The 22,500-nt window shown below is 49.8% G+C and overlaps 1 protein-coding gene across 1 annotated transcript in view; it reads right to left on the bottom strand.

Moving 5' to 3' along the window:
• Window positions 1-22,500, bottom strand: part of LOC145338623 (macrophage-capping protein-like) — a 47,790-nt gene that overhangs the window by 21,375 nt on the left and 3,915 nt on the right. Inside the window, exons 2-3 of the mRNA XM_080182999.1 lie at window positions 5,484-5,534; window positions 1,214-1,392 (exon numbers count right to left, since the gene is read on the bottom strand). Coding sequence (XP_080039125.1) covers window positions 1,214-1,392; window positions 5,484-5,533 — 229 coding nt within the window. The 5' untranslated portion in view covers window position 5,534. The remainder of the gene's footprint in view (window positions 1-1,213; window positions 1,393-5,483; window positions 5,535-22,500) is intronic.

Here is a 22,500-nt window from a genome sequence, read left to right as displayed (position 1 = left end):
CCTACCAAAGTACCGGGCCAGGAATGTGGTCGGGAAAACTCCTCAATTTTGGGATGTTGCAGGAGATGAAAGTAATTACCTCAGGATAAGGTGTGATGCAGGGCCATCTGAATCAAATTGTTGGCTCTATCCTCTCCCCACAGATGGTGTCAGGCTACTGAGAATTTCCAACATTTTCCATTCTTGTTTCAGATTCCAGCATCTGCAGTATTTGGGTTTTGTATCAGGGTGAGGCTCAAAGAATGTTCTGCTCACAGCAGACATTTAATTTGACTTGGATAACACAGCGGTTAGCGTTCCCAGAGAACTGACAGTGCGGCACTCCCTCAGTACTGACCCTCTGACAGTGCAGCACTCCCTCAGCACTGACCCTCTGACAGTGCGGCACTCCCTCCGCACTGACCCTCTGACAGTGCAGCACTCCCTCAGCACTGACCCTCTGACAGTGCGGCACTCCCTCAGCACTGACCCTCTGACAGTGCGGCACTCCCTCAGCACTGACCCTCTGACAGTGCAGCACTCCCTCCGCACTGACCCTCTGACAGTGCAGCACTCCCTCCGCACTGACCCTCTGACAGTGCAGCACTCCCTCAGCACTGACCCTCTGACAGTGCGGCACTCCCTCAGCACTGACCCTCTGACAGTGCGGCACTCCCTCAGCACTGACCCTCTGACAGTGCGGCGCTCCCTCAGCACTGACCCTCTGACAGTGCGGCACTCCCTCAGCACTGACCCTCTGACAGTGCGGCACTCCCTCAGCACTGACCCTCTGACAGTGCGGCACTCCCTCAGCACTGACCCTCTGACAGTGCGGCACTCCCTCAGCACTGACCCTCTGACAGTGCGGCACTCCCTCAGCACTGACCCTCTGACAGTGCAGCACTCCCTCAGCACTGACCCTCTGATGGTGCAGCACACCTTCAGTACTGACCCCAAAAGATTGCACAGTGTGCTGGGGGGGTGGGGGGGTTTAAGGTGTTAATGAGTGACAGTGTGAGGGAGCTGTATTAACATCAGTAGAGATACAGTCAGTAACACAGGGTGCTGGGGGGGAGAGGGGTTACTGAGTGACAGTGTGAGGGAGCTGTATTAACATCAGTAGAGATACAGCCAGTAACACAGGGTGCTGGGGGGGAGAGGGGAGGACAGTGTGAGGGAGCTGGATTCCCATCAACAGAGATACAGTCGGTAAGACATTTCCATTGGCTCTTACCATGCCAGATGTGTAAGTGTGCACTGTCCTCATCTCGGTGTAGGACCAGGTAAGCGTCTCCTGTGAAAAAGGTCCCGAATTTTGACGTGGGCACTGCCACGAGTTTCATTTTCTCCACCCTCCAGATGCGCAGTCCGTGCTGTTCATCAGCCTTGTCGAGGCAGGAATCCACTCCCATGCTGTGACAGAGAAGGACAAGAGGGAGCTGAGCAGAGTTTGGAAATTATTTGGACATGTACAATCCACGCCCGATTCTGACACTGATGTAGCTGATCCACTGTAGAAACGCTGGCCCAGCCGTGTGTGACCTCTCGTGTTCACTCCTGCCACCCAGTTCCAGACTGGCAACTCACACTCTGCCCTCAGTTCTCTGCTAATCTTCACACTGCACATCACACTCAGCCTCTCCCTGCTCTGCTGGTCTCCATTACCAACTGACCCACCATTGCACCACCCAAAACATTCATGAGAACATAAGAAATAGGAGCAGGAGTAGGCCATCTAGCCCTTCGAGCCTGCCCCGCCATTCAATAAGATCATGGCTGATCTGTCGTGGCTCAGTTCCACATTCCCGCCCTCTCCCCATAACCCTTAATCCCCTCTCTTATCAAAAACCCATCAACCCGTGTCTTAAAAATATTCAGTGAGGCAGTCTCCACCACTTCAACGGGCAGAGAATTCCAGAGATTCACCACCCTTTGAGTGAAGAAGTTCCTCCTCAACTCTGTTCTAAACCACCCCCCCTTTATCTTGAGGCTGTGCCCCCTAGTCCTACTGTCCTTTCTGAGTGGGAAGAGCCTCTCCACCTCTATCCTATCCATCCCATTCATCATCTTATATGTCTCAATGAGATCTCCCCTCATTCTTCTAAACTCTAACGAGTACAAGCCTAGTTTATTCAGCCTTTCCTCATAGTTCAACCCCCTCAACTCCGGAATCAGCCTTGTAAACCTCCTCTGCACTCCTTCCAAGGCCAAAATATCCTTGCGTAAGTGCGACGACCAAAACTGCACACAGTACTCCAGCTGCGGCCTCACCAATGCCCTATACAGCTGCAGCAAGACCTCCCTACTTTTATATTCAATCCCCCTCGCTATGAAGGCCAGCATCCCATTCGCCTTCCTGACCACCTGCTGCACCTGCAGGCTGGGTTTTTGCGACTCATGCACAAGGACCCCGAGGTCCCTCTGCACTGTCGCTTGCTGCAGTTTTTCACCACGTAAGTAATAATCCTTCCTACCAAAGTGGACCACCTCGCACTTGCCAACATTAAATTCCATTTGCCAGTTCCTGGCCCATTCGCCCAGCCTATCTAGATCCTTCTGCAGACTCTCCACACCCTCCGCACAATTTGCCGTTCCACCAATCATGGTGTCATCAGCAAATTTCCACACCATACACTCGGTTCCCTCCTCCAGATCATCTATATAAATGGTGAATAGTTGAGGCCCCAGCACCGACCCCTGGGGCACTCCACTAGTCACCAACCGCCAATCCAAATAGCACCCATTGACTCCCACTCTCTGCCTCCCATTTGACAGCCAATCCTCTATCCACGCTAACACCCTACCCCCAACTCCATGCCCCCTGACCTTCTGCAATAACCTCTTGTGAGGTACCTTATCAAACGCCTTCTGAAAATCAAGAAACACCACATCCACCGGCTCTCCTCTATCCACCACCCTAGACACATCCTCATAGAATTCCAATAAATTCATCAGACACGACTTCCCCTTAACGAAACCATGCTGCGTCTGCTCTATCAAGCAATTCCTCTCAAGATGCCTCGCTATTTTCTCCTTGATCACGGATTCTAACATTTTTCCTACAACAGACGTTAAACTAACCGGCCTATAATTCCCTGCCTTTTGCCTGCCACCCTTCTTAAACAACGGCATAACATTAGCCGTTTTCCAATCTTCCGGCACTTCCCCGGAATCCAGCAACGTTTGGAAAATAATCATCAAGGCATCCACTATCACCTCCGCCATTTCTTTCAGAACCCTCGGATGCATTCCATCCGGTCCTGGGGACTTGTCCACAATCAGCCCCTCCAGTCTGTCGAGCACCACCTCTCTAGTAACAATAATGTCATCGAGACCCTCCGGTCCTGCCATCTTTCCATCGCTAACACCCGGCAAATTATTCACGTCTTCCTCCGTGAAGACAGAAACAAAAAAGTTATTCAAGGCCTCAGCCATTTCCCCATCCCCTACCACTAAGTGCCCCCTCTCACCCTTTAAGGGTCCAACGTTCACCCTAGCCAGCCTCTTTTTATGTATTTATGAAAACTCTTGCTGTCCTTTTTTATATTAAGCGTGAGCCCAGCTTCATAGTTTCTCCTACCCTTCTTTATCAACTTCTTTGTCAATCTTTGTTGACATTTAAACCTCTCCCAATCTTCTTCTCGCCCACTACTCTTAGCTACTCTAAACGCCTCCGCTTTTAATTTAACACTTTCCTTCACCTCCTTCGTTACCCACGGCTTATTACCTCTCCTCCTACGGTCCTTTTTAACCATCGGAATAAATTTCTGCTGAGCACCAAGAAAGATCTCCTTAAAGATCCTCCACTGCTCCTCAGCAGACCTACCATCCAACACACTCCCCCAATCAACATTCGCCATTTCCTCTCTCATCCTACCGTACTCCCCTCTGTTCAAACAAAGGACGCGTGTCCGGGAACCCACTTTCTCCTCCTCCATCTGCATCAGGAACTCCACCATACAATGATCACTCTTCCCAAGAGGATCCTTCACCGCAAGGTCCCTAATTCTACCCGCCTCATTACATAGCACCAGATCCAAGATAGCTCGCTCCCTCGTCGACTCCAACACACACTGTTCGAGGAAACTATCCCGGCAGCATTCCAAGAACTCCTCCTCGAGCCCATCGCGTCCAACATGGGTCAACCAATCAATATGTAGATTGAAATCCCCCATGATTATCGCGGTCCCATTCCTGCACGCCGCACTTATTTGCGTGTTAACAGCCCGCCCCACCTCCAGATCATTATTCGGGGGACTATAAACGACACCCACCAGCATCTTCCTCCCTTTGCTGTTCCTAATCTCCACCCACAACGATTCCACTTTCTGCTCATTCTCACCTTACTTTTCAAACACTCCCCAGCCCTGTCTCCCTCCCTATCTCTGTAACCTCCTCCAGCACCTCCAATCATATCTCTGTAACCCCTTCCAGTCTCTATTAACCACCCTATCCCTGTAACCTCTTCCAGCTCCTACACACTTCCCGATCTCAGTAACCTCCTCCAGCCCAACAATACTTCCTATCTCTAACGTTCTCCAGTATGTATGACCCACCCTATGTCTGTAATCTCCTCCAGCCCTTACAACCCACCCTATCTCTGTAACCTCCTCCAGTCCTTATGACCCTCCCTATCTCTGTATCCTCCTCCAGCCCCTATAGCCCTCCCTATCTCGTAACCTCCAGCCCCTACAACCTTCCCTATCTCAGTAAGCTCCTCCAGCCCCTACAACCCTCCCTATCTCAGTAAGCTCCTCCAGCCCCTACAACCCTCCCTATCTCTGTAACTTCCTCCAGCCCCTACACCCCTCCCTATCTCTGTAATCTCCTCCAGCCCTTACAACCCTCCCTATCTCTGTAACCTCCTCCAGCCCCTACAACCTTCCCTATCTCCATAAGCTCCTCCAGTCCCTACAACCTTCCCTATCTCTGTAACCTCCTCCAGCCCCTACAACCCTCCCTATCTCAGTAAGCTCCTCCAGCCCCTACAACCCTCCCTATCTCTGTAAGCTCCTCCAGCCCCTACAACCCTCCCTATCTCAGTAAGCTCCTCCAGCCCCTACAACCCTCCCTATCTCTGTAACTTCCTCCAGCCCCTACACCCCTCCCTATCTCTGTAATCTCCTCCAGCCCTTACAACCCTCCCTATCTCTGTAAGCTCCTCCAGCCCCTACAACCCTCCCTATCTCTGTAAGCTCCTCCAGCCCCTACAACCCTCCCTATCTCAGTAAGCTCCCCCAGCCCATACAACCCTCCCTATCTCAGTAAGCTCCTCTAGCCCCTACGACCCTCCCTATCTCAGTAAGCTCCTCCAGCCCCTACACCCCTCCCTATCTCTGTAACTTCCTCCAGTCCCTACAACCCTCCCTATCTCAGTAAGCTAATCTATAACCCAGTAATCTACCTGACGAAGGACATTGCCAGGACACCTCCTCAGACAGAGTATATTTTTGCTCGGTGGGAAAGCTGAGATTCCTGGTGTGGTGACTACCCAGGATTCTTACCTTTTCTGCCATTTCCAGTAAGGTTGGGCCAGATGTCCCCCTTGATACATTCTGTCAAAGAGAGGAATGCAAACTCAGTCAGCCTACAGCCAGAACACAACTTCCCTTCCCCTTCCTAATATTGTGAACAATTTTATGCCACTTATCTAAGGAAAAAATCCAGGAATGTTCACTCTGCCGAACCCTGGTTTGGAGGGATTTTCTCAAGAGGAGAGCTTGAACAGGCCTGTACGCATTGGAGTTCAGAAGAATGAGAGGTGACCTTATTGCGACATGAGAGGGCCAGCATGGTGGCACAGTGGTTAGCTCTGCTGCCTCACAACCCAGGTTCGATTCAGGCCTTGGGTGACGGTGTGGAGACCGCACATTCTTCCCAGGTCTGTGTGGGTTTCCTCCGGGTGATCCCACACTCCAAAGATCTGCAGGTTAGGTTGACTGGCCATGGTAAACTGACCCTTAGTGTCAGGGGGTCTAGTTAGGATAAATGTATGGGGTTATGGGGTTAGGCCCTAGGTGGGATTGTGGTCGGTGCGGACTCGATGGGCCGATTGGCCTCTTTCTGCACTGTGGGATTCTATGAGCGTTGGTTTCTCAGGGAGCTTGACAGGGAGGGTCTAGGACCAGAGGGCAAAATCTCAGAGTGAGTGGTCGCCCTGTTAAAACGGCAATGGTGTTGCAGGCTTTGATGTTCAGCCTTTTAATTGATCACAGCTTTAACCTTCAAGTAACCAGACCAAGCCACAGAGTTCTCTTAAAGAGCTGTTTTCAACAAACTATATCACGTGGACCCTGGAAAGTCACAGATTTGTGCTGCAAACTAGCCAGAGCCCTGTTTCAAATTCAATTACAAGTAATTTATACCAATTAAGATATAGGAGTTTTCTCTATCCCCTCTCAGTTATTGATTAAGGTTACATCATCCATAAGGTACAGATATTAAAGCTAATCATAATCATTACACGCCTGCTTAATTATAATATCCAATCAGCGTTAAGAGGTAATCATGTTAGCTAACCTAATTCATCATATGGAATATAATGTTCAGTTCTGGTCACCTCACTATAAGAAGGATGTGGAAGCATTGGAGAGAATGCAGAGGAGATTTACCAGGAAGCTGCCTGGTTTGGAGGGTAGGTCTTATGAGGAAAGGTTGAGGGAGCTGGGGCTTTTCTCTTTAGAGCGGAGGAGGATGAGAGGTGACTTACTAGAGGTTTATAAGATGATGAGAGGGATAGACAGAGTGGACGTGCACAGACTATTTCCTTGGGTGGATGTAGCTGTTACTAGGGGGCATAACTATAAGGTTCATGGTGGGAGATTTAGGAGGGATGTCCGAGGTGGATTCTTTACTCAGAGAGTGGCTGGGGTGTGGAATGCACTGCCTGCTGTGATAGTGAGTCGGACACTTTAGGAACTTTCAGGCGGTTATTGGATAGGCACATGGAGCGCAGCAGAACGATAGGGAGGAGATAACTTGATCTTGGGTTTGGACATAGCTCGGCACAACATCAAGAGCTGAAGGGCCTGTACTGGGCTGTACTGTTCTATGTTTCTATGTTTATCACTGTTACAAGTTATTATTGATGTCCCAGTTTGTGTATAACACTCTCCTCCTCGGTCCGGATGTCTGAGCTAATTAATTGTCTCAGACTAAAGGCCTTGGTGCTTATCGGTAGTGACTTCTCTGTATTTTTTCTCATAGCCTTTTATGCCATTATTAAGCTTCTGTGATTACTAACCCTTTCAGATGAGGAGGAATCTCTTCCCTGAGGGTAGTGAATCTATGGAATTCTTTATTGCGCAGAGCTGTAGAGTCTGGATTAAGTGTGTTGAAATGATGTGAAACTGACCTGATGAAGGAGCAGCGCTCTGAAAGCTAGTGGCTTTTGCTACCAAATAATCCTGTCGGACTTTAACCTGGTATCGTGGGACTTCTTAAAGTATGCTTAAGGCAGAGATAGACAGATTTTTAATCAGTAAGGGAATCGAGGGTTATGGGGATAAGGTTGGAAAGTAGGCTTGAGGACTACCACATCAGATCAGTCACACTCCTACTGAATGGTGCGATGGGCCAAATGGCCTACTTCTGCTCCATCTTGGAGGGTCTTTTTCTCCAAATGGAATGCCGTGCGGTTGGAGCGGGCAGCGACAGGGCACTCGGAATGGTACCTGAGAAGGATAGTGAATGGTTGGATTGGGCTAGGCAGCGGGAAGTCTATTCCTCCAGAATGAGGACAAGGATTGGATTGCTGTATCCTGCAGCCCTGACCATGGGAAGCACAGCTGCAACACCAACATTTGCACTTGAGGTGAGAATCGGACACAGCAGAGGATATCAGGGGAGGCGGTGGCATAGAGGCTCTGGGCAAGATCTGGGTTCGAATCCCACCATGGCAGATGGTGAAGTTTGAATGCAATAAAAGTCTGGAATTAAGAACCTCCTGATGACCACGAAACCATTGGCAATTGTCGGAAAAACCCATCTGGTTCACTAATGTGCTTCAGGGAAGGAAATTGGTTGTCTTTGACAATGTCCCTAACTCTTAAATGCCCTCACACACACACACACACACACAGTGGCACAGTGGTTAGCACTGCTGCCTCACAGCTTCAGGGAACTGGGTTCGATTCCCAGCTCAAGTCACTATCTGTGCAGAGTCTGCATGTTCTTCCCGTGTCTGCGTGGGTTTCCTCCGGGTACTCCGGCTTCCTCCCCCAGCCCCGAAAGACGTGCTGGTTCGGTGCATTGACCCGGCCAGGCGCCGGAGTGTGGTGATTAGGTGATTTTCACAGTCACTTCATTGCAGTATTAATGTCAGCCGACTTGTGACAATAATAAATAAAGTTAAAAAAAGGAGAATTCAGCAAAGCCAGTGCACCCAACCAGTACGTCTTTCAGACTGTTGGAGGAAACCAGAGCAAGTTACACAGGAGGGAGTTACAACGTTAGGGAGGGTTGTAGGGGCTGGAGGTGGTTACAGAGATAGGCACCTTCATAGGGGCTGGAGGAGGTTACAGAGACAGGGTTATAGAGGCTGGAGGTGGTTACAGAGATAGGGAGGGTTGTCGGTGCTGGAGGAGGTTACAGAGTTAGGGGAGCAGTGTTGGGATTGGAGGAGGTTACAGAGTTAGGGGAGCGGTGTTGGGGCTGGAGGAGGTTACGGTGGTAGGGAGGATAGTAGGGCTTGGAGGAGGTTACAGAGATAGGGAGGGTTGAAGGTGCTGGAGGAGGTTACAGGGATGGAACGAGTGAGGCGAAGGTGGTAAAGAACAGGTGTCGTCAGACTGAATCCCTATTTTGCTGGCAGTTTTGTAAATTAATGAATTTGGGGCTGAGAATGGAGCAGAGGCTGATGTGAGTTCGGTCAGAGGAAGTGGACTTTGGGATGACCACAGTTTGGAGCGATGGTCAATATGGGCAATCGTCCAAATTGTGTCAGAGGATTTGATTGTGGAGGAAGTGAGGGCCTGAATGAGACCTGAAGTCAGTGATGAGCTATAATCGGGCCTGTATCAAGTCGTGTTATCAAGGCAGAATGTGATGTCAAGATGTGGTTACGAGTTTCCTAATGTAACTGTAAATGTGTCTCTGTGTATGTATGTGTGTGTATGTATGTACGATAGGGCAGCAGCTGCGTGCGTTATTTCTGGATATCTGTGGTCTTATCTCCTTTGACCGCTATCTGCAGAACACACTCAGTTTCTCAGGAAGCAACACTGTTTCTTGCCTCATGCACATGCTGTGTTAGTGTGACAGTGCATATAGCGTGACAGTGCACACGCTGTGTTAGCATGACAGTGCGTATAGCGTGACAGTGCACACGCTGTGTTAGCGTGACAGTGCATATAGCGTGACAGTGCACACACTGTGTTAGTGTGACAGTGCATATAGCGTGACAGTGCACACGCTGTGTTAGCATGACAGTGCGTATAGCGTGACAGTGCACACGCTGTGTTAGCGTGACAGTGCATATAGTGTGACAGTGCACACGCTGTGTTAGCATGACAGTGCATATAGCGTGACAGTGCACACGCTGTGTTAGCGTGACAGTGCATATAGCGTGACAGTGCACACGCTGTGTTAGCGTGACAGTGCATATAGCATGACAGTGCACACACTGTGTTAGTGTGACAGTGCGTATAGCGTGACAGTGCACACACTGTGTTAGCGTGACAATGCATATAGCGTGACAGTGCACACGCTGTGTTAGCGTGACACACTGTGTTAGTGTGACAGTGCACATGCTGTGTTAGCGTGACAGTGCACATGCTATGTTAGCGTGACAGTGCACACACGGTGTTAGCGTGACACACTGTGTTAGCGTGACAGTGCACATGCTGTGTTAGCATGACAGTGCATATAGCGTGACAGTGCACACGCTGTGTTAGCGTGACAGTGCATATAGCGTGACAGTGCACACGCTGTGTTAGCATGACAGTGCATATAGTGTGACAGTGCACACACTGCGTTAGCGTGACAGTGCATATAGTGTGACAGTGCACACACTGTGTTAGCGTGACAGTGCATATAGCATGACAGTGCACACACTGTGTTAGCGTGACAGTGCACACACTGTGTTAGCGTGACAGTGCATATAGTGTGACAGTGCACACACTGTGTTAGTGTGACAGTGCATATAGCATGACAGTGCACACACTGTGTTAGCGTGACAGTGCACACACTGTGTTAGCGTGACAGTGCATATAGTGTGACAGTGCACACACTGTGTTAGCGTGACAGTGCACACACTGTGTTAGCGTGACAGTGCATATAGCGTGACAGTACACACGCTGTGTTAGCGTGACAGTGCATATAGCGTGACAGTGCACACGCTGTGTTAGCATGACACACTGTGTTAGTGTGACAGTGCACACGCTGTGTTAGCGTGACAGTGCATATAGCGTGACAGTGCACACGCTGTGTTAGCATGACAGTGCACACGCTGTGTTAGCGTGACAGTGCATATAGCGTGACAGTGCACACACTGTGTTAGCGTGACAGTGCATATAGCGTGACAGTGCACACGCTGTGTTAGCATGACAGTGCACACGCTGTGTTAGCGTGACAGTGCATATAGCGTGACAGTGCACACGCTGTGTTAGCGTGACAGTGCATATAGCGTGACAGTGCACACACTGTGTTAGCGTGACAGTGCATATAGCGTGACAGTGCACACGCTGTGTTAGCATGACAGTGCACACGCTGTGTTAGTGTGACAGTGCATATAGCGTGACAGTGCACACGCTGTGTTAGCATGACACACTGTGTTAGTGTGACAGTGCACACGCTGTGTTAGCGTGACAGTGCATATAGCGTGACAGTGCACACGCTGTGTTAGCATGACAGTGCACACGCTGTGTTAGCGTGACAGTGCATATAGCGTGACAGTGCACACGCTGTGTTAGCGTGACAGTGCATATAGCGTGACAGTGCACACGCTGTGTTAGCGTGACAGTGCATATAGCGTGACAGTGCACACACTGTGTTAGCGTGACAGTGCATATAGCGTGACAGTGCACACACTGTGTTAGCGTGACAGTGCATATAGCGTGACAGTGCACACGCTGTGTTAGTGTGACAGTGCATATAGCGTGACAGTGCACACGCTGTGTTAGCATGACACACTGTGTTAGTGTGACAGTGCACACGCTGTGTTAGCATGACAGTGCACACGCTGTGTTAGCGTGACAGTGCATATAGCGTGAAAGTGCACACGCTGTGTTAGCGTGACAGTGCATATAGCGTGACAGTGCACACACTGTGTTAGCGTGACAGTGCATATAGCGTGACAGTACACACACTGTGTTAGCGTGACAGTGCATATAGCGTGACAGTGCACACACTGTGTTAGTGTGACAGTGCATATAGCGTGACAGTGCACACACTGTGTTAGCGTGACAATGCATATAGCGTGACAGTGCACACGCTGTGTTAGCGTGACACACTGTGTTAGTGTGACAGTGCACATGCTGTGTTAGCGTGACAGTGCACATGCTATGTTAGCGTGACAGTGCACACATGGTGTTAGCGTGACACACTGTGTTAGCGTGACACACTGTGTTAGCGTGACAGTGCACATGCTGTGTTAGCATGACAGTGCACACACTGTGTTAGCGTGACAGTGCATATGCTATGTTAGCGTGACAGTGCACATGCTGTGTTAGTGTGACACACTGTGTTAGCGTGACAGTGCACACACGGTGTTAGCGTGACACACTGTGTTAGCGTGACACACTGTGTTAGCGTGACAGTGCACATGCTGTGTTAGCATGACAGTGCACACACTGTGTTAGCGTGACAGTGCATATGCTATGTTAGCGTGACAGTGCACATGCTGTGTTAGTGTGACACACTGTGTTAGCGTGACAGTGCACACACGGTGTTAGCGTGACACACGGTGTTAGCGTGACAGTGCACACACGGTGTTAGCGTGACTTGTTCAGCAATCACTTCTCTGCACATCACAGTTAAATTAAAATCTCCTCGGATACAATTACACTGGAAGTCAGAAATAAACTCAGAACGTGCTGCAATGTACTCAGCAAGACTCTTGGCATCTGTGGAGAGAGAAGCTGAGGCATTGTGGCTAAGTTTTTGCAGCTGATGCGAAGATATGTAGAGGGACAGGGAGTATTGAGGAAGCAGGCGGAGTGCAGAGGGACTTGGACAGGATAGGAGAGTGAGCAGGAAGAGCCAGATGGAATACAATGTGGAAAAGTGTGAGGCTATGCACTTTGGAAGGAGGAATGGAGGCACAGACTATTTTATAAATGGGGAAATGCTTCGGAAATCAGAAACACAAAGGGATTTGGGAGTCCTTGTTCAAATTCTCTTCAGATTAACGTGCAGGTTCAGTCAGCAATTAGGAAGGCAAATGCAATATTCATATCAAGAAGGCTAGAAAAAGAGCAGGGATGTACTTCTGAGACTGCAAAGGCTCTGGTCAGATCCAATTTGGAGTATTGTGAGCAGCTTTGGGCCCTGTATCTAAGGAAGGATTTGCTGTCTTTGGAAAAGATCCAGAGAAGGTTCAGAAGAATGATCCCTGGAATGAAGAGCTTATCGTATGAGGAGCAGGTTGAGGACTCTGAGTCTGTACTCATCGGAGTTTAGAAGGATGAGAAGGGGATCTTATTGAAACTTACTGGATACTGCAAGGCCTGAATAGAGTGGACATGGACAGGATGTTTCCAGCAGAAAAACTAGAACCAGAGGGCACAACCTCAGGCTAAAGGGACGATCCTTTAAAACAGAGATGAGGAGGAATTTCTTCAGTCTGTGAATCTGTGGAGCACTTGGCCATAGAAGGTTGTGGAGGCCAGATCATTAAGACAGCGAGCTCCAGATTCCCAGCACCCATAATAAGGCCACACCTGGAATATTGTGCACAGTTTTGGATCCCCGTATTTGAGGAAGGAGGTGGTGGCACTGGAGGTAGTTCAGAGGAGATTCACCAGACTGATTCCGAGGATGAGGGGTTTGTCATACGAAGAGAGATTGAACAGCTTAGGCCAATACTGTCTGGAATTTAGAAGAATGAGGGAAGGTCAAATTCAGGTATAAAAGGTATGGATAAAGTAGACATGGAGCAGATGCTTCCACTGGTGGGACATTCTAGGGCGAGATCTTCGGATAAGGGGGAGCAAATTTAAAACAGAGTTGAGGAGAAACTACTTCTCCCAAAGGGTTGTGAATCTGTGGAATTCGCTACCCCAAAGTGCGGTGGATGCTGGGACAGTGAGTACATTTAATGAGGAGTTAGACAGATTTTCAATAGGGAATGGGTTAAAGGGTCATGGAGAGAAGACAGGAAAATGGGGATGAGGAGCATATCAGCCACGATCGAATGGCGGAGTGGACTCGATGGGCCGAATGGCCTAATTCTGCTCTATCTCTTATAAACTTATGAACTATCCTCTGGGTGAATCCTCACATTCCCTCTAAATGTCCTGCCCCTTCCTGGAAATCACTGCCACTGGTTAATGACCCCTCGACTACTGAATTCAGAAAGAATGTTCCTGATGGTGGGGGGAGTCCAGAACTAGGGGTCAGTGTTTGAGGATAAGGGGGAAATCTTTTAGATCTGAGATGAGGAGAAATTTCTTCACCCAGAGGGTGGTGAGTGTGTGGAATTCACTCCCACAGAAAGTAGTTGAGGCTAAAACATTGTGTGATTTCAAGAAGAAATTAGATATAGCTCTTGGGGCTAAAGGGATCAAGGGGGGAAGGGGGGAAATCAGAATATTGAATTTGATGATCAGCCATGATCAAAATGAATGGTGGAGCAGGCTTGAAGGGCCAAATGGCCTCCTCCTGCTTCCATTTTCAGAGTTTCTACATAAGGGAAAAAGTTTCTTCCTGTCCACCCTATCTACGTCCCTCAAAATTTTGTACATCTCAATCATGTCCCTCCCCTCAGCCTTCTTTGTTCTGAGGAAAACTCTCTGGATGCTGGCCTATCCAGCCTAACCAACCTCTCCTCATAGCCGGAACGCTCCATCCCAGGCAGCATCCTGGTGAATCTTCTCCCTCTCCAGTGCAATCACATCCTTCCTGTAGTGCAGTGACCAGAACTGCACACAGTGCTCTAGCTCTGGCCTAATGAATGTTTAATACAGTTCCATCATAGGTCTTGCTGCAGCTGTATAGGGCACTGGTGAGGCCGCAGCTGGAGTACTGTGTGCAGTTTTGGGCGCCGTACTTACACAAGGATATTTTGGCCTTGGAGGGAGTGCAGAGGAGGTTTACTAGGCTGATACCGGAGTTGAGGGGGTTGAGATATGAGGAGAGGCTGAATAAACTAGGCTTGTACTCGTTAGAGTTTAGAAGAATGAGGGGAGATCTCATTGAGACGTATAAGATGATGAATGGGATGGATAGGATAGAGGTGGAGAGACTCTTCCCGCTCAGAAAGGACAGTAGGACTAGGGGGCACAGCCTCAAGATAAAGGGGGGGCGCGGTTTAGAACAGAGTTGAGGAGGAACTTCTTCACTCAAAGGGTGGTGAATCTCTGGAATTCTCTGCCCGTTGAAGTGGTGGAGGCTGCCTCGCTAAATATTTTTAAGACGCGGGTTGATGGGTTTTTGATAAGAGAGGGGATTAAGGGTTATGGGGAGAGGGCGGGAAAGTGGAACTGAGCCACGAGAGATCAGCCATGATCTTATTGAATGGCGGGGCAGGCTCGAAGGGCTAGATGGCCTACTCCTGCTCCTATTTCTTATGTTCTTATGTTATGTTCTTATAACTTCCCTGCTCTTACATTCTGTGCCTCAACTAATAAAATCAAGAATCCCCTATGCCTTATGAATGCAGCACCAAGTGAGAGGTAAGACTGGTCAGAGATTTAACAACAGAAAGTTGGCGAGAGATTTTAAACTGAGACACATAGAGGGAGGCAAGGATAGAGAGGGGTGCGGCATGGTGGTGGTGGAACAGCACAGTGGCACAGTGGTTAGCACTGCTGCCTTACAGCTCCAAGGACCCTGGTTCAATTCCCGGCTTGGGTCACTGTCTGTGTGGAGTCTGCATGTTGTCTTCGTGTGTTTCCTCCGGGTGCTCCGGTTTCCTCCCACAGTCCAAAGATGTGTGGATTAGGTGCAGTGACCGTGCTAAATTATCCCTCGGTGTACCAGAACAGGTGCTGGAGTGTGGTGACTAGGGGATTTTCACCGTCACTTCATCGCAGCGTTAATGTAAGCCTACTTGTGACATTAAGAAATAAATAGCAAAAGGGAGAGAGAAAGAACAGAAAAACAGAGAGGGGAAAGACAGGGAGAGAAATGGGGGGGGAGAGGAAGGGATAAAGAAAGAGGAAAGGGCAAGAGGGAAAGAAAGACAGAAAGAAATATGGTGAGAGAAAGAGAGATAGTAGAGAGGGGGGAGAGAGAGTAAAAACAAATAGGAAGTGAGACAGAGGAGGGAGAGAAGGTGGAGAAGACAGGAATAGAGGTGTACAGAAAGAGGAAGAATCAGATTGTTGGATTGGGGAACAGAAACAGAGAGAGAGAGATGGAGTGATAGAGAAAAAGAGAGTGAGAAGACACAGGTCTGAATGAAAGAGAGAAAAAGTGATAGCAAGAGAGAGAAAGCGATAGCAGGAGAGAGAAAGACAGCTTGAGAGGCAGAGAGAAACGGAAGGAAGAAACAAATAGAGAGGGTCCTTTTCTAGCTGGAGGTCTGTCACCAGTGGTGTGCCGCAGGGCTCAGTACTGGGACCTCTTTTCGTAACATATATGAACGACTTGGAAGAGGGCGTACGTGGTGTGATCAGCAAGTTTGCAGATGACACCAAGATGGCAGGATTGGCGGATAGTGAGGAAGATTGTCAGGTGACACAGCAGGATATAGATAGGCTGGTATATTGGGCAGATAGATGGCAGATGGAATTTAATCCTGACAAATGCGAGGTGATGCATTTTGAAAGGAATAATGCAGGGAGGAGTTAGTGATAAAAGGTAGACCGATTAAGAGTATAGAAATGCAGAGGGACCTGGGAGTGCAAGTGCACAAGTCTCTGAAGGTGGCAACCCAGCTGGAGAAGGTTGTGAAGAAAGCTTATGGAATGCTAGCCTTTATAGGAAGGGGTATAGAGTATAAGAGCTGGCGTCTAACGCTTCAGTTGTACAGAACATTGGTTAGGCCGCATTTGGAGTACTGCGTCCAGTTCTGGTCACCTTACAACGGAAGGATGTGGAGACCCTGAAGAGAGTGCAGAGGAGGTTTACCAGGATGCTGCCTGGTATGGAAGGACTGGGTTATGAGGAAAGATTGGGTAAACTGGGGCTCTTCTCCTTAGAAAGACGGAGATTAAGGGGGAATCTGATAGAGGTGTATAAAATAATGAAGGGTATCGATAGAGTCAACGGTGGCAGGCTTTTCCCTAGATTGGAGACAACTATCACGAGAGGCCACGAGCTAAGGGTGAGGGGGGAGAAGTATAATTTGGATACTAGAGGGAGGTTTTTCACACAGAGGGTCGTGGGGTATGGAACGTGCTACCAAGTAAGGTGGTGGAGGCAGGCACGCTGGACTTGTTTAAGGTTTACTTAGATAGACACATGAGCGAAACAGGGATGGAGGGTTATAGGAGACGGTTTTAAAAAGGGTCAGAGCCTCAGGACGATACTGGAAATGTAATACTACATGTTAATGTTTTGTCTCTTTTACTCTGCAGGTGTGTCGGTCCACCTTGTTGTCAAACGAGGGGCGTGCACACGGTGGGTCATGCGTGGGTTACTCTTGGAGGTTCCGGGAGTGGCCTAGTACTTTGTGTCGTTGTGTGTGCTTAATCCTGGACCAGCAGACGGGTGCCACAACAGCTCGGGGACTAGCACTGCTAGCTGTGCAGATACATGGATTTGGGTCTGTGTCTGTGGGAGTTTGTGCATTCTCCCTGTGGTTGCGTGGGTTTCCTCCGGGTGCTCCGGTTTCCTCCCACACCCCAAAGATGTGCTCTTAGGCTGATTGGTTTTACCAAATTGACCCTACACTATTCTCCCCTGAATCCGGTTACAATAGGGGTACCAATTCACCACTTCTTCACTCAAAGGGTGGTGAATCTCTGGAATTCTCTGCCCGTTGAAGTGGTGGAGGCTGCCTCGCTCAATATTTTTAAGACGCGGGTTGATGGGTTTTTGATAAGAGAGGGGATTAAGGGTTATGGGGAGAGGGCGGGAAAGTGGAACTGAGCCACGACAGATCAGCCATGATCTTATTGAATGGCGGGGCAGGCTCGAAGGGCTAGATGGCCTACTCCTGCTCCTATTTCTTATGTTCTTATGTTCTTATATTCGCATACACACGGGTCAAGGTAGGTGTAGGAAAATGCTTTGTAAGATGGCGGCGAGGGCTCGTTGGGCCGAAGGGCCTGTTTCCTGTGCTGGGTTGTTCTTTGTTCTTTGTATAATCAGAGAGAGAGCGAGACAGAAGGGAGAAAGAGACGGATAGACAGATAGACAGAGAGAGATTGATGGCAGCAGATCAATAGAGAGAAGCGGGAGAGAGAGAGAGAGACAGAGAGTGAGGGGAGTGAGAGAAACAGACAGAGAGAGGGGAGAGACAGAGAGCATCCACAGGATATGAACTTGTGGTCTGTTTCTGAGCTACCTCTGGCTTCCGGAAGCTCCCACTCTGTCTTACCGTTAGGTCAGGGGAGTTCGGAAACAGCGAGGCTGACAGAATCATTTCACTGAGAAAGATATTGTCAAACTCTGCCACTGCAGCGTACAAATGCTGCCACAACCCTGACAAACACGGGAGATTGGAACTGATTGCAGTGGAGATGTAGGAACACTCCAGTAAGCGTTCCTCTCTGAATCCAGTACTCGGGAATCAGTCACTGCTCCACAGAAATGAGAAATGGTCGGGTCACTCCCACTTTGCAGTTAATGGGATCCTGCTGTGCACACAATGCCGCTGCCTTCCTTTAAAAGGCCAACAAGCATCCAACACACCGTTCAGCGCACCATTCAACACCTAAACACTCACTCCCTCCGACACCTAAACACTCACTCCCTCCGACACCTAAACACTCACTCCCTCGACACCTAAAACACTCACTCCCTCCGACACCTAAACACTCACTCCCTCCGACACCTAAACACTCCCTCCCTCCAACACCTAAACACTCACTCCCTCCAACACCTAAACACTCACTCCCTCCAACACCTAAACACTCACTCCCTCCAACACCGAAACACTCACTCCCTCCAACACCTAAACACTCACTCCCTCCAACACCTAAACACTCACTCCCTCCAACACCTAAACACTCATTCCCTCCAACATCTAAAACACTCACTCCCTCCGACACCTAAACACTCACTCCCTCCGACACCTAAACACTCACTCCCTCCGACACCGACACTCAGTAGCAGCCGTGTGTACCATCCACAAGATGCACTGCAGGAACTCACCAATATTACTTAAGCAGAACTTTCCAAACCCATGACCGCTACCATCTAGAAGAACAAGGGCAGCAGGTACCTGGAAATACCACCACCTTGAGGTTCCCCTCCAAATCCCTCACCATCCTGACTTGGAATTATATTGGCAGCTCCTTCACTGTTGCAAGGTCAAAATCCTGGAACCCCCTCTCTCACAGCATTCTGAGCATACCAGAGTTTTTTAAAGTTTTATTTGCTATTGTCATAAATGGGCTTACACTAACACTGCAATTAAGTTACTGTGAAATTCCCCAAGTAGCCACACTCTGGTGCCTGTTCATGTACACTGCGGGAGAATTTAGCCCGGCCAATATACCTAATCAGCACACCTTTGGAGTGTGGGAGGAAACCGGGGCACCTGGAGGAAACCCACGCAGGCACGGGGAGAAGGTGCAGACTCCATGCAGACGGTGTCCCAAGCCAGGAATCGAATCCGGGTCCCTGGCGCTGTGGAGTAGCAGTGCTAACCACAGATGGTGGGAGTCTGGAACTCACTGTCCGAAAGGGTGGTGGAGGGCGAGATCCTCATAACGTTTAGGAGGTATTGAGGTGCACGCTCGCAATGGCAAGGCAAACACGGCTATGGGCCAAGCGCTGGAAAATGGGATTCGAATCGTGGTGGGGAGTGGGGGGCGCTGGAGGAGGAGGGGGGTGGCGGGTGGGGGAGTTTGTACATGACCAACACAGACGTAATGGACTGAAGGGCCTTGTCCTGAACTGTACATCTCCATGACTATCACCTCAGGAACCACAGCGGTTCAAGAAGGCAGCTCACCACCAGCTTCTCATGGGGAAATTGGGGATGGGCAATGAATGCTGGTCTAGCCACATCCCGTCAGTAAATAGGTCAGAACTCAACATGATTGCTCGATTGTATCTGCTTTCGGCTCCGCTGAAAGGTACTCGAAACTTCACTAAATTAAGCATCTGTAAGAAATGACATCCGGTGAGGTTCCAGCCTCGTCAGTATGAGAATAATCTAGAAGGACGGGATCCAATCGAAACTGCAAAGAATTATCAGTAAAGAACATAGCAAATCAGCAGCCAGAGATGTATTGATTAATTCTGATCAAAGGAACAGATAGAAAATATCTTTCTGATGTATAAATTCAAAGTAAATCTGCTGACAGCTTTCCTGAGATCAACAGATAAGTCAAAAAGTCAGGGGTGTAAGTCCCACCGCAGAAAACCAACCCCAAAAACAGCAGGCCGACACACTGCTGAGGGAGTGCTGCACTGTCAGAGGGTCAGTGCTGAGGGAGTGCCGCACTGTCAGAGGGTCAGTGCTGAGGGAGTGCCGCACTGTCAGAGGGTCAGTGCTGAGGGAGTGCCGCACTGTCAGAGGGTCAGTACTGAGGGAGAGCCACACTGTCAGAGGGTCAGCGCTGAGGGAGTGCCGCACTGTCAGAGGGTCAGTGCTGAGGGAGTGCCGCACTGTCAGAGGGTCAGTGCTGAGGGAGCGCCGCACTGTCAGAGGGTCAGTGCTGAGGGAGCGCCGCACTGTCAGAGGGTCAGTGCTGAGGGAGTGCTGCACTGTCAGAGGGTCAGTGCTGAGGGAGTGCTGCACTGTCAGAGGGTCAGTGCTGAGGGAGTGCCGCACTGTCAGAGGGTCAGTGCTGAGGGAGTGCCGCACTGTCAGAGGGTCAGTGCTGAGGGAGTGCCGCACTGTCAGAGGGTCAGTGCTGAGGGAGTGCCGCACTGTCAGAGGGTCAGTGCTGAGGGAGTGCCGCACTGTCAGAGGGTCAGTGCTGAGGGAGTGCCGCACTGTCAGAGGGTCAGTGCTGAGGGAGTGCCGCACTGTCAGAGGGTCAGTGCTGAGGGAGTGCCGCACTGTCAGAGGGTCAGTGCTGAGGGAGTGCCGCACTGTCAGAGGGTCAGTGCTGAGGGAGTGCCGCACTGTCAGAGGGTCAGTGCTGAGGGAGTGCCGCACTGTCAGAGGGTCAGTGCTGAGGGAGTGCCGCACTGTCAGAGGGTCAGTGCTGAGGGAGTGCCGCACTGTCAGAGGGTCAGTGCTGAGGGAGTGCCGCACTGTCAGAGGGTCAGTGCTGAGGGAGTGCCGCACTGTCAGAGGGTCAGTGCTGAGGGAGTGCCGCACTGTCAGAGGGTCAGTGCTGAGGGAGTGCCGCACTGTCAGAGGGTCAGTGCTGAGGGAGTGCCGCACTGTCAGAGGGTCAGTGCTGAGGGAGTGCCGCACTGTCAGAGGGTCAGTGCTGAGGGAGTGCCGCACTGTCAGAGGGTCAGTGCTGAGGGAGTGCCGCACTGTCAGAGGGTCAGTGCTGAGGGAGTGCCGCACTGTCAGAGGGTCAGTGCTGAGGGAGTGCCGCACTGTCAGAGGGTCAGTGCTGAGGGAGTGCCGCACTGTCAGAGGGTCAGTGCTGAGGGAGTGCCGCACTGTCAGAGGGTCAGTGCTGAGGGAGTGCCGCACTGTCAGAGGGTCAGTGCTGAGGGAGTGCCGCACTGTCAGAGGGTCAGTGCTGAGGGAGTGCCGCACTGTCAGAGGGTCAGTGCTGAGGGAGTGCCGCACTGTCAGAGGGTCAGTGCTGAGGGAGTGCCGCACTGTCAGAGGGTCAGTGCTGAGGGAGTGCCGCACTGTCAGAGGGTCAGTGCTGAGGGAGTGCCGCACTGTCAGAGGGTCAGTACTGAGGGAGTGCTGCACTGTCAGAGGGTCAGTGTTGAGGGAGTGCTGCACTGTCAGAGGGTCAGTGCTGAGGGAATGCTGCACTGTCACAGGGTCAGTACTGAGGGAGTGTTGCACTGTCAGAGGGTCAGTGCCGAGTGAGTGCCGCACTGTCAAAGGATGAATTTTGTATGATCTATGAGTCAGTATCAGAGGATTCTGAACACACAGAGAGACACGTGGTTACATTATTCTGCTGGGAAATATGACAGTAGACAAATAGATACAGATTGTGCCATGGGCACAGGGGAATGAGCAAGATGGTGTGTCATACTCAGGGGGAATGTCTCTCTATCGTTGTTTCATGTTGAACCCGGAATCATTTCCATGAACCTAGCAGGGTGACATAACCCTGGTTCAACTGCTCTTCTAATGTACAACACACAGTTTACTGTGTACACATTCCCGTCTCTTAATGGCTATCAGCACCATGCTCCAGCCTTTATCACCATTTATATTCCCTTTGTCTTTTTCCCCATGTTATTCCTATCAAAGTAAGAAGTCTCACAACATTGGTTAATGTCCAACAGCTTTACTTGCTAGCAAATGCAACTAGCTTTCGGGGCTCTGCTCCTTCGTCAGGTGAGTAGGAGTTCCATTCACAAACAGGGCGTATAAAGATACAAAATCAATTTACAAAATAATTATTGGCATGTGACTCTTTATAGGCAATCAAGTCTTAAAGTGAGTGGAGAGACGGTTAAGGTGTTAACTCCAGACAAGACAATTAGTGAGATTTTGCAAGTCCAGGCAAATCATGGGAGTCACAGATGGTGTGACATGCACACTATCTGTCGAACCTGTGGAATTGTCTAGCACAGAAAGCTGTGGAGGCCATGTCACTGACAATTCACACTATCTGTAACCCCCATGACTTGCCTGGGCTTGCAAAATCGCACTAAGTGTCCTGTCTGGAAATAATACACATCTCTTTAACCTGTGCTTAACGCTCTCTCCACTCACACTGTCTGTACCTTTAAGATTTGATTTCCTGCAAAGACTTGCATTCCAAGTATTATTTTGTAAATTGAGTTGTGTCTTTATATGTGAACTCCCACTCGCCTGATGAAGGAGCAGCACTTCGAAAGCTAGTGGCTCTTGCTGCCAAGTAAACCTGTTGGACTTTACTCTGATGTTGTAAGACTTCTTACTGTGTTTATCCCAGTCCAACGCTGGCATCTCCACATCATTCCTGTCAAATACCCCACCACCACCCCTTACCCCAGGGCCCATCTTAATTACAGCATAAATTTTATACAAAACAGAAAATGCTGGAAAATTTCAGCAGGTCTGACAGGACCTGTGGAGAGAGAATAGAGCTAATGTTTTAAGTCTGGATGACCCTTCATCAGAGTATAAATCTTGAGTGATTTTCCTGGGGTGCAGCTCTGACA

Source organism: Carcharhinus amblyrhynchos, unplaced genomic scaffold (genome assembly GCF_965287045.1).
Source record: "Carcharhinus amblyrhynchos unplaced genomic scaffold, sCarAmb.v2.hapA chromosome_111, whole genome shotgun sequence".
In the NCBI taxonomy this organism is placed as follows: Eukaryota; Metazoa; Chordata; class Chondrichthyes; order Carcharhiniformes; family Carcharhinidae; genus Carcharhinus; species Carcharhinus amblyrhynchos.
The sequence above is the reverse complement of the archived record's forward strand: the minus strand, read 5'-3'. Positions and strand labels throughout refer to the sequence as shown.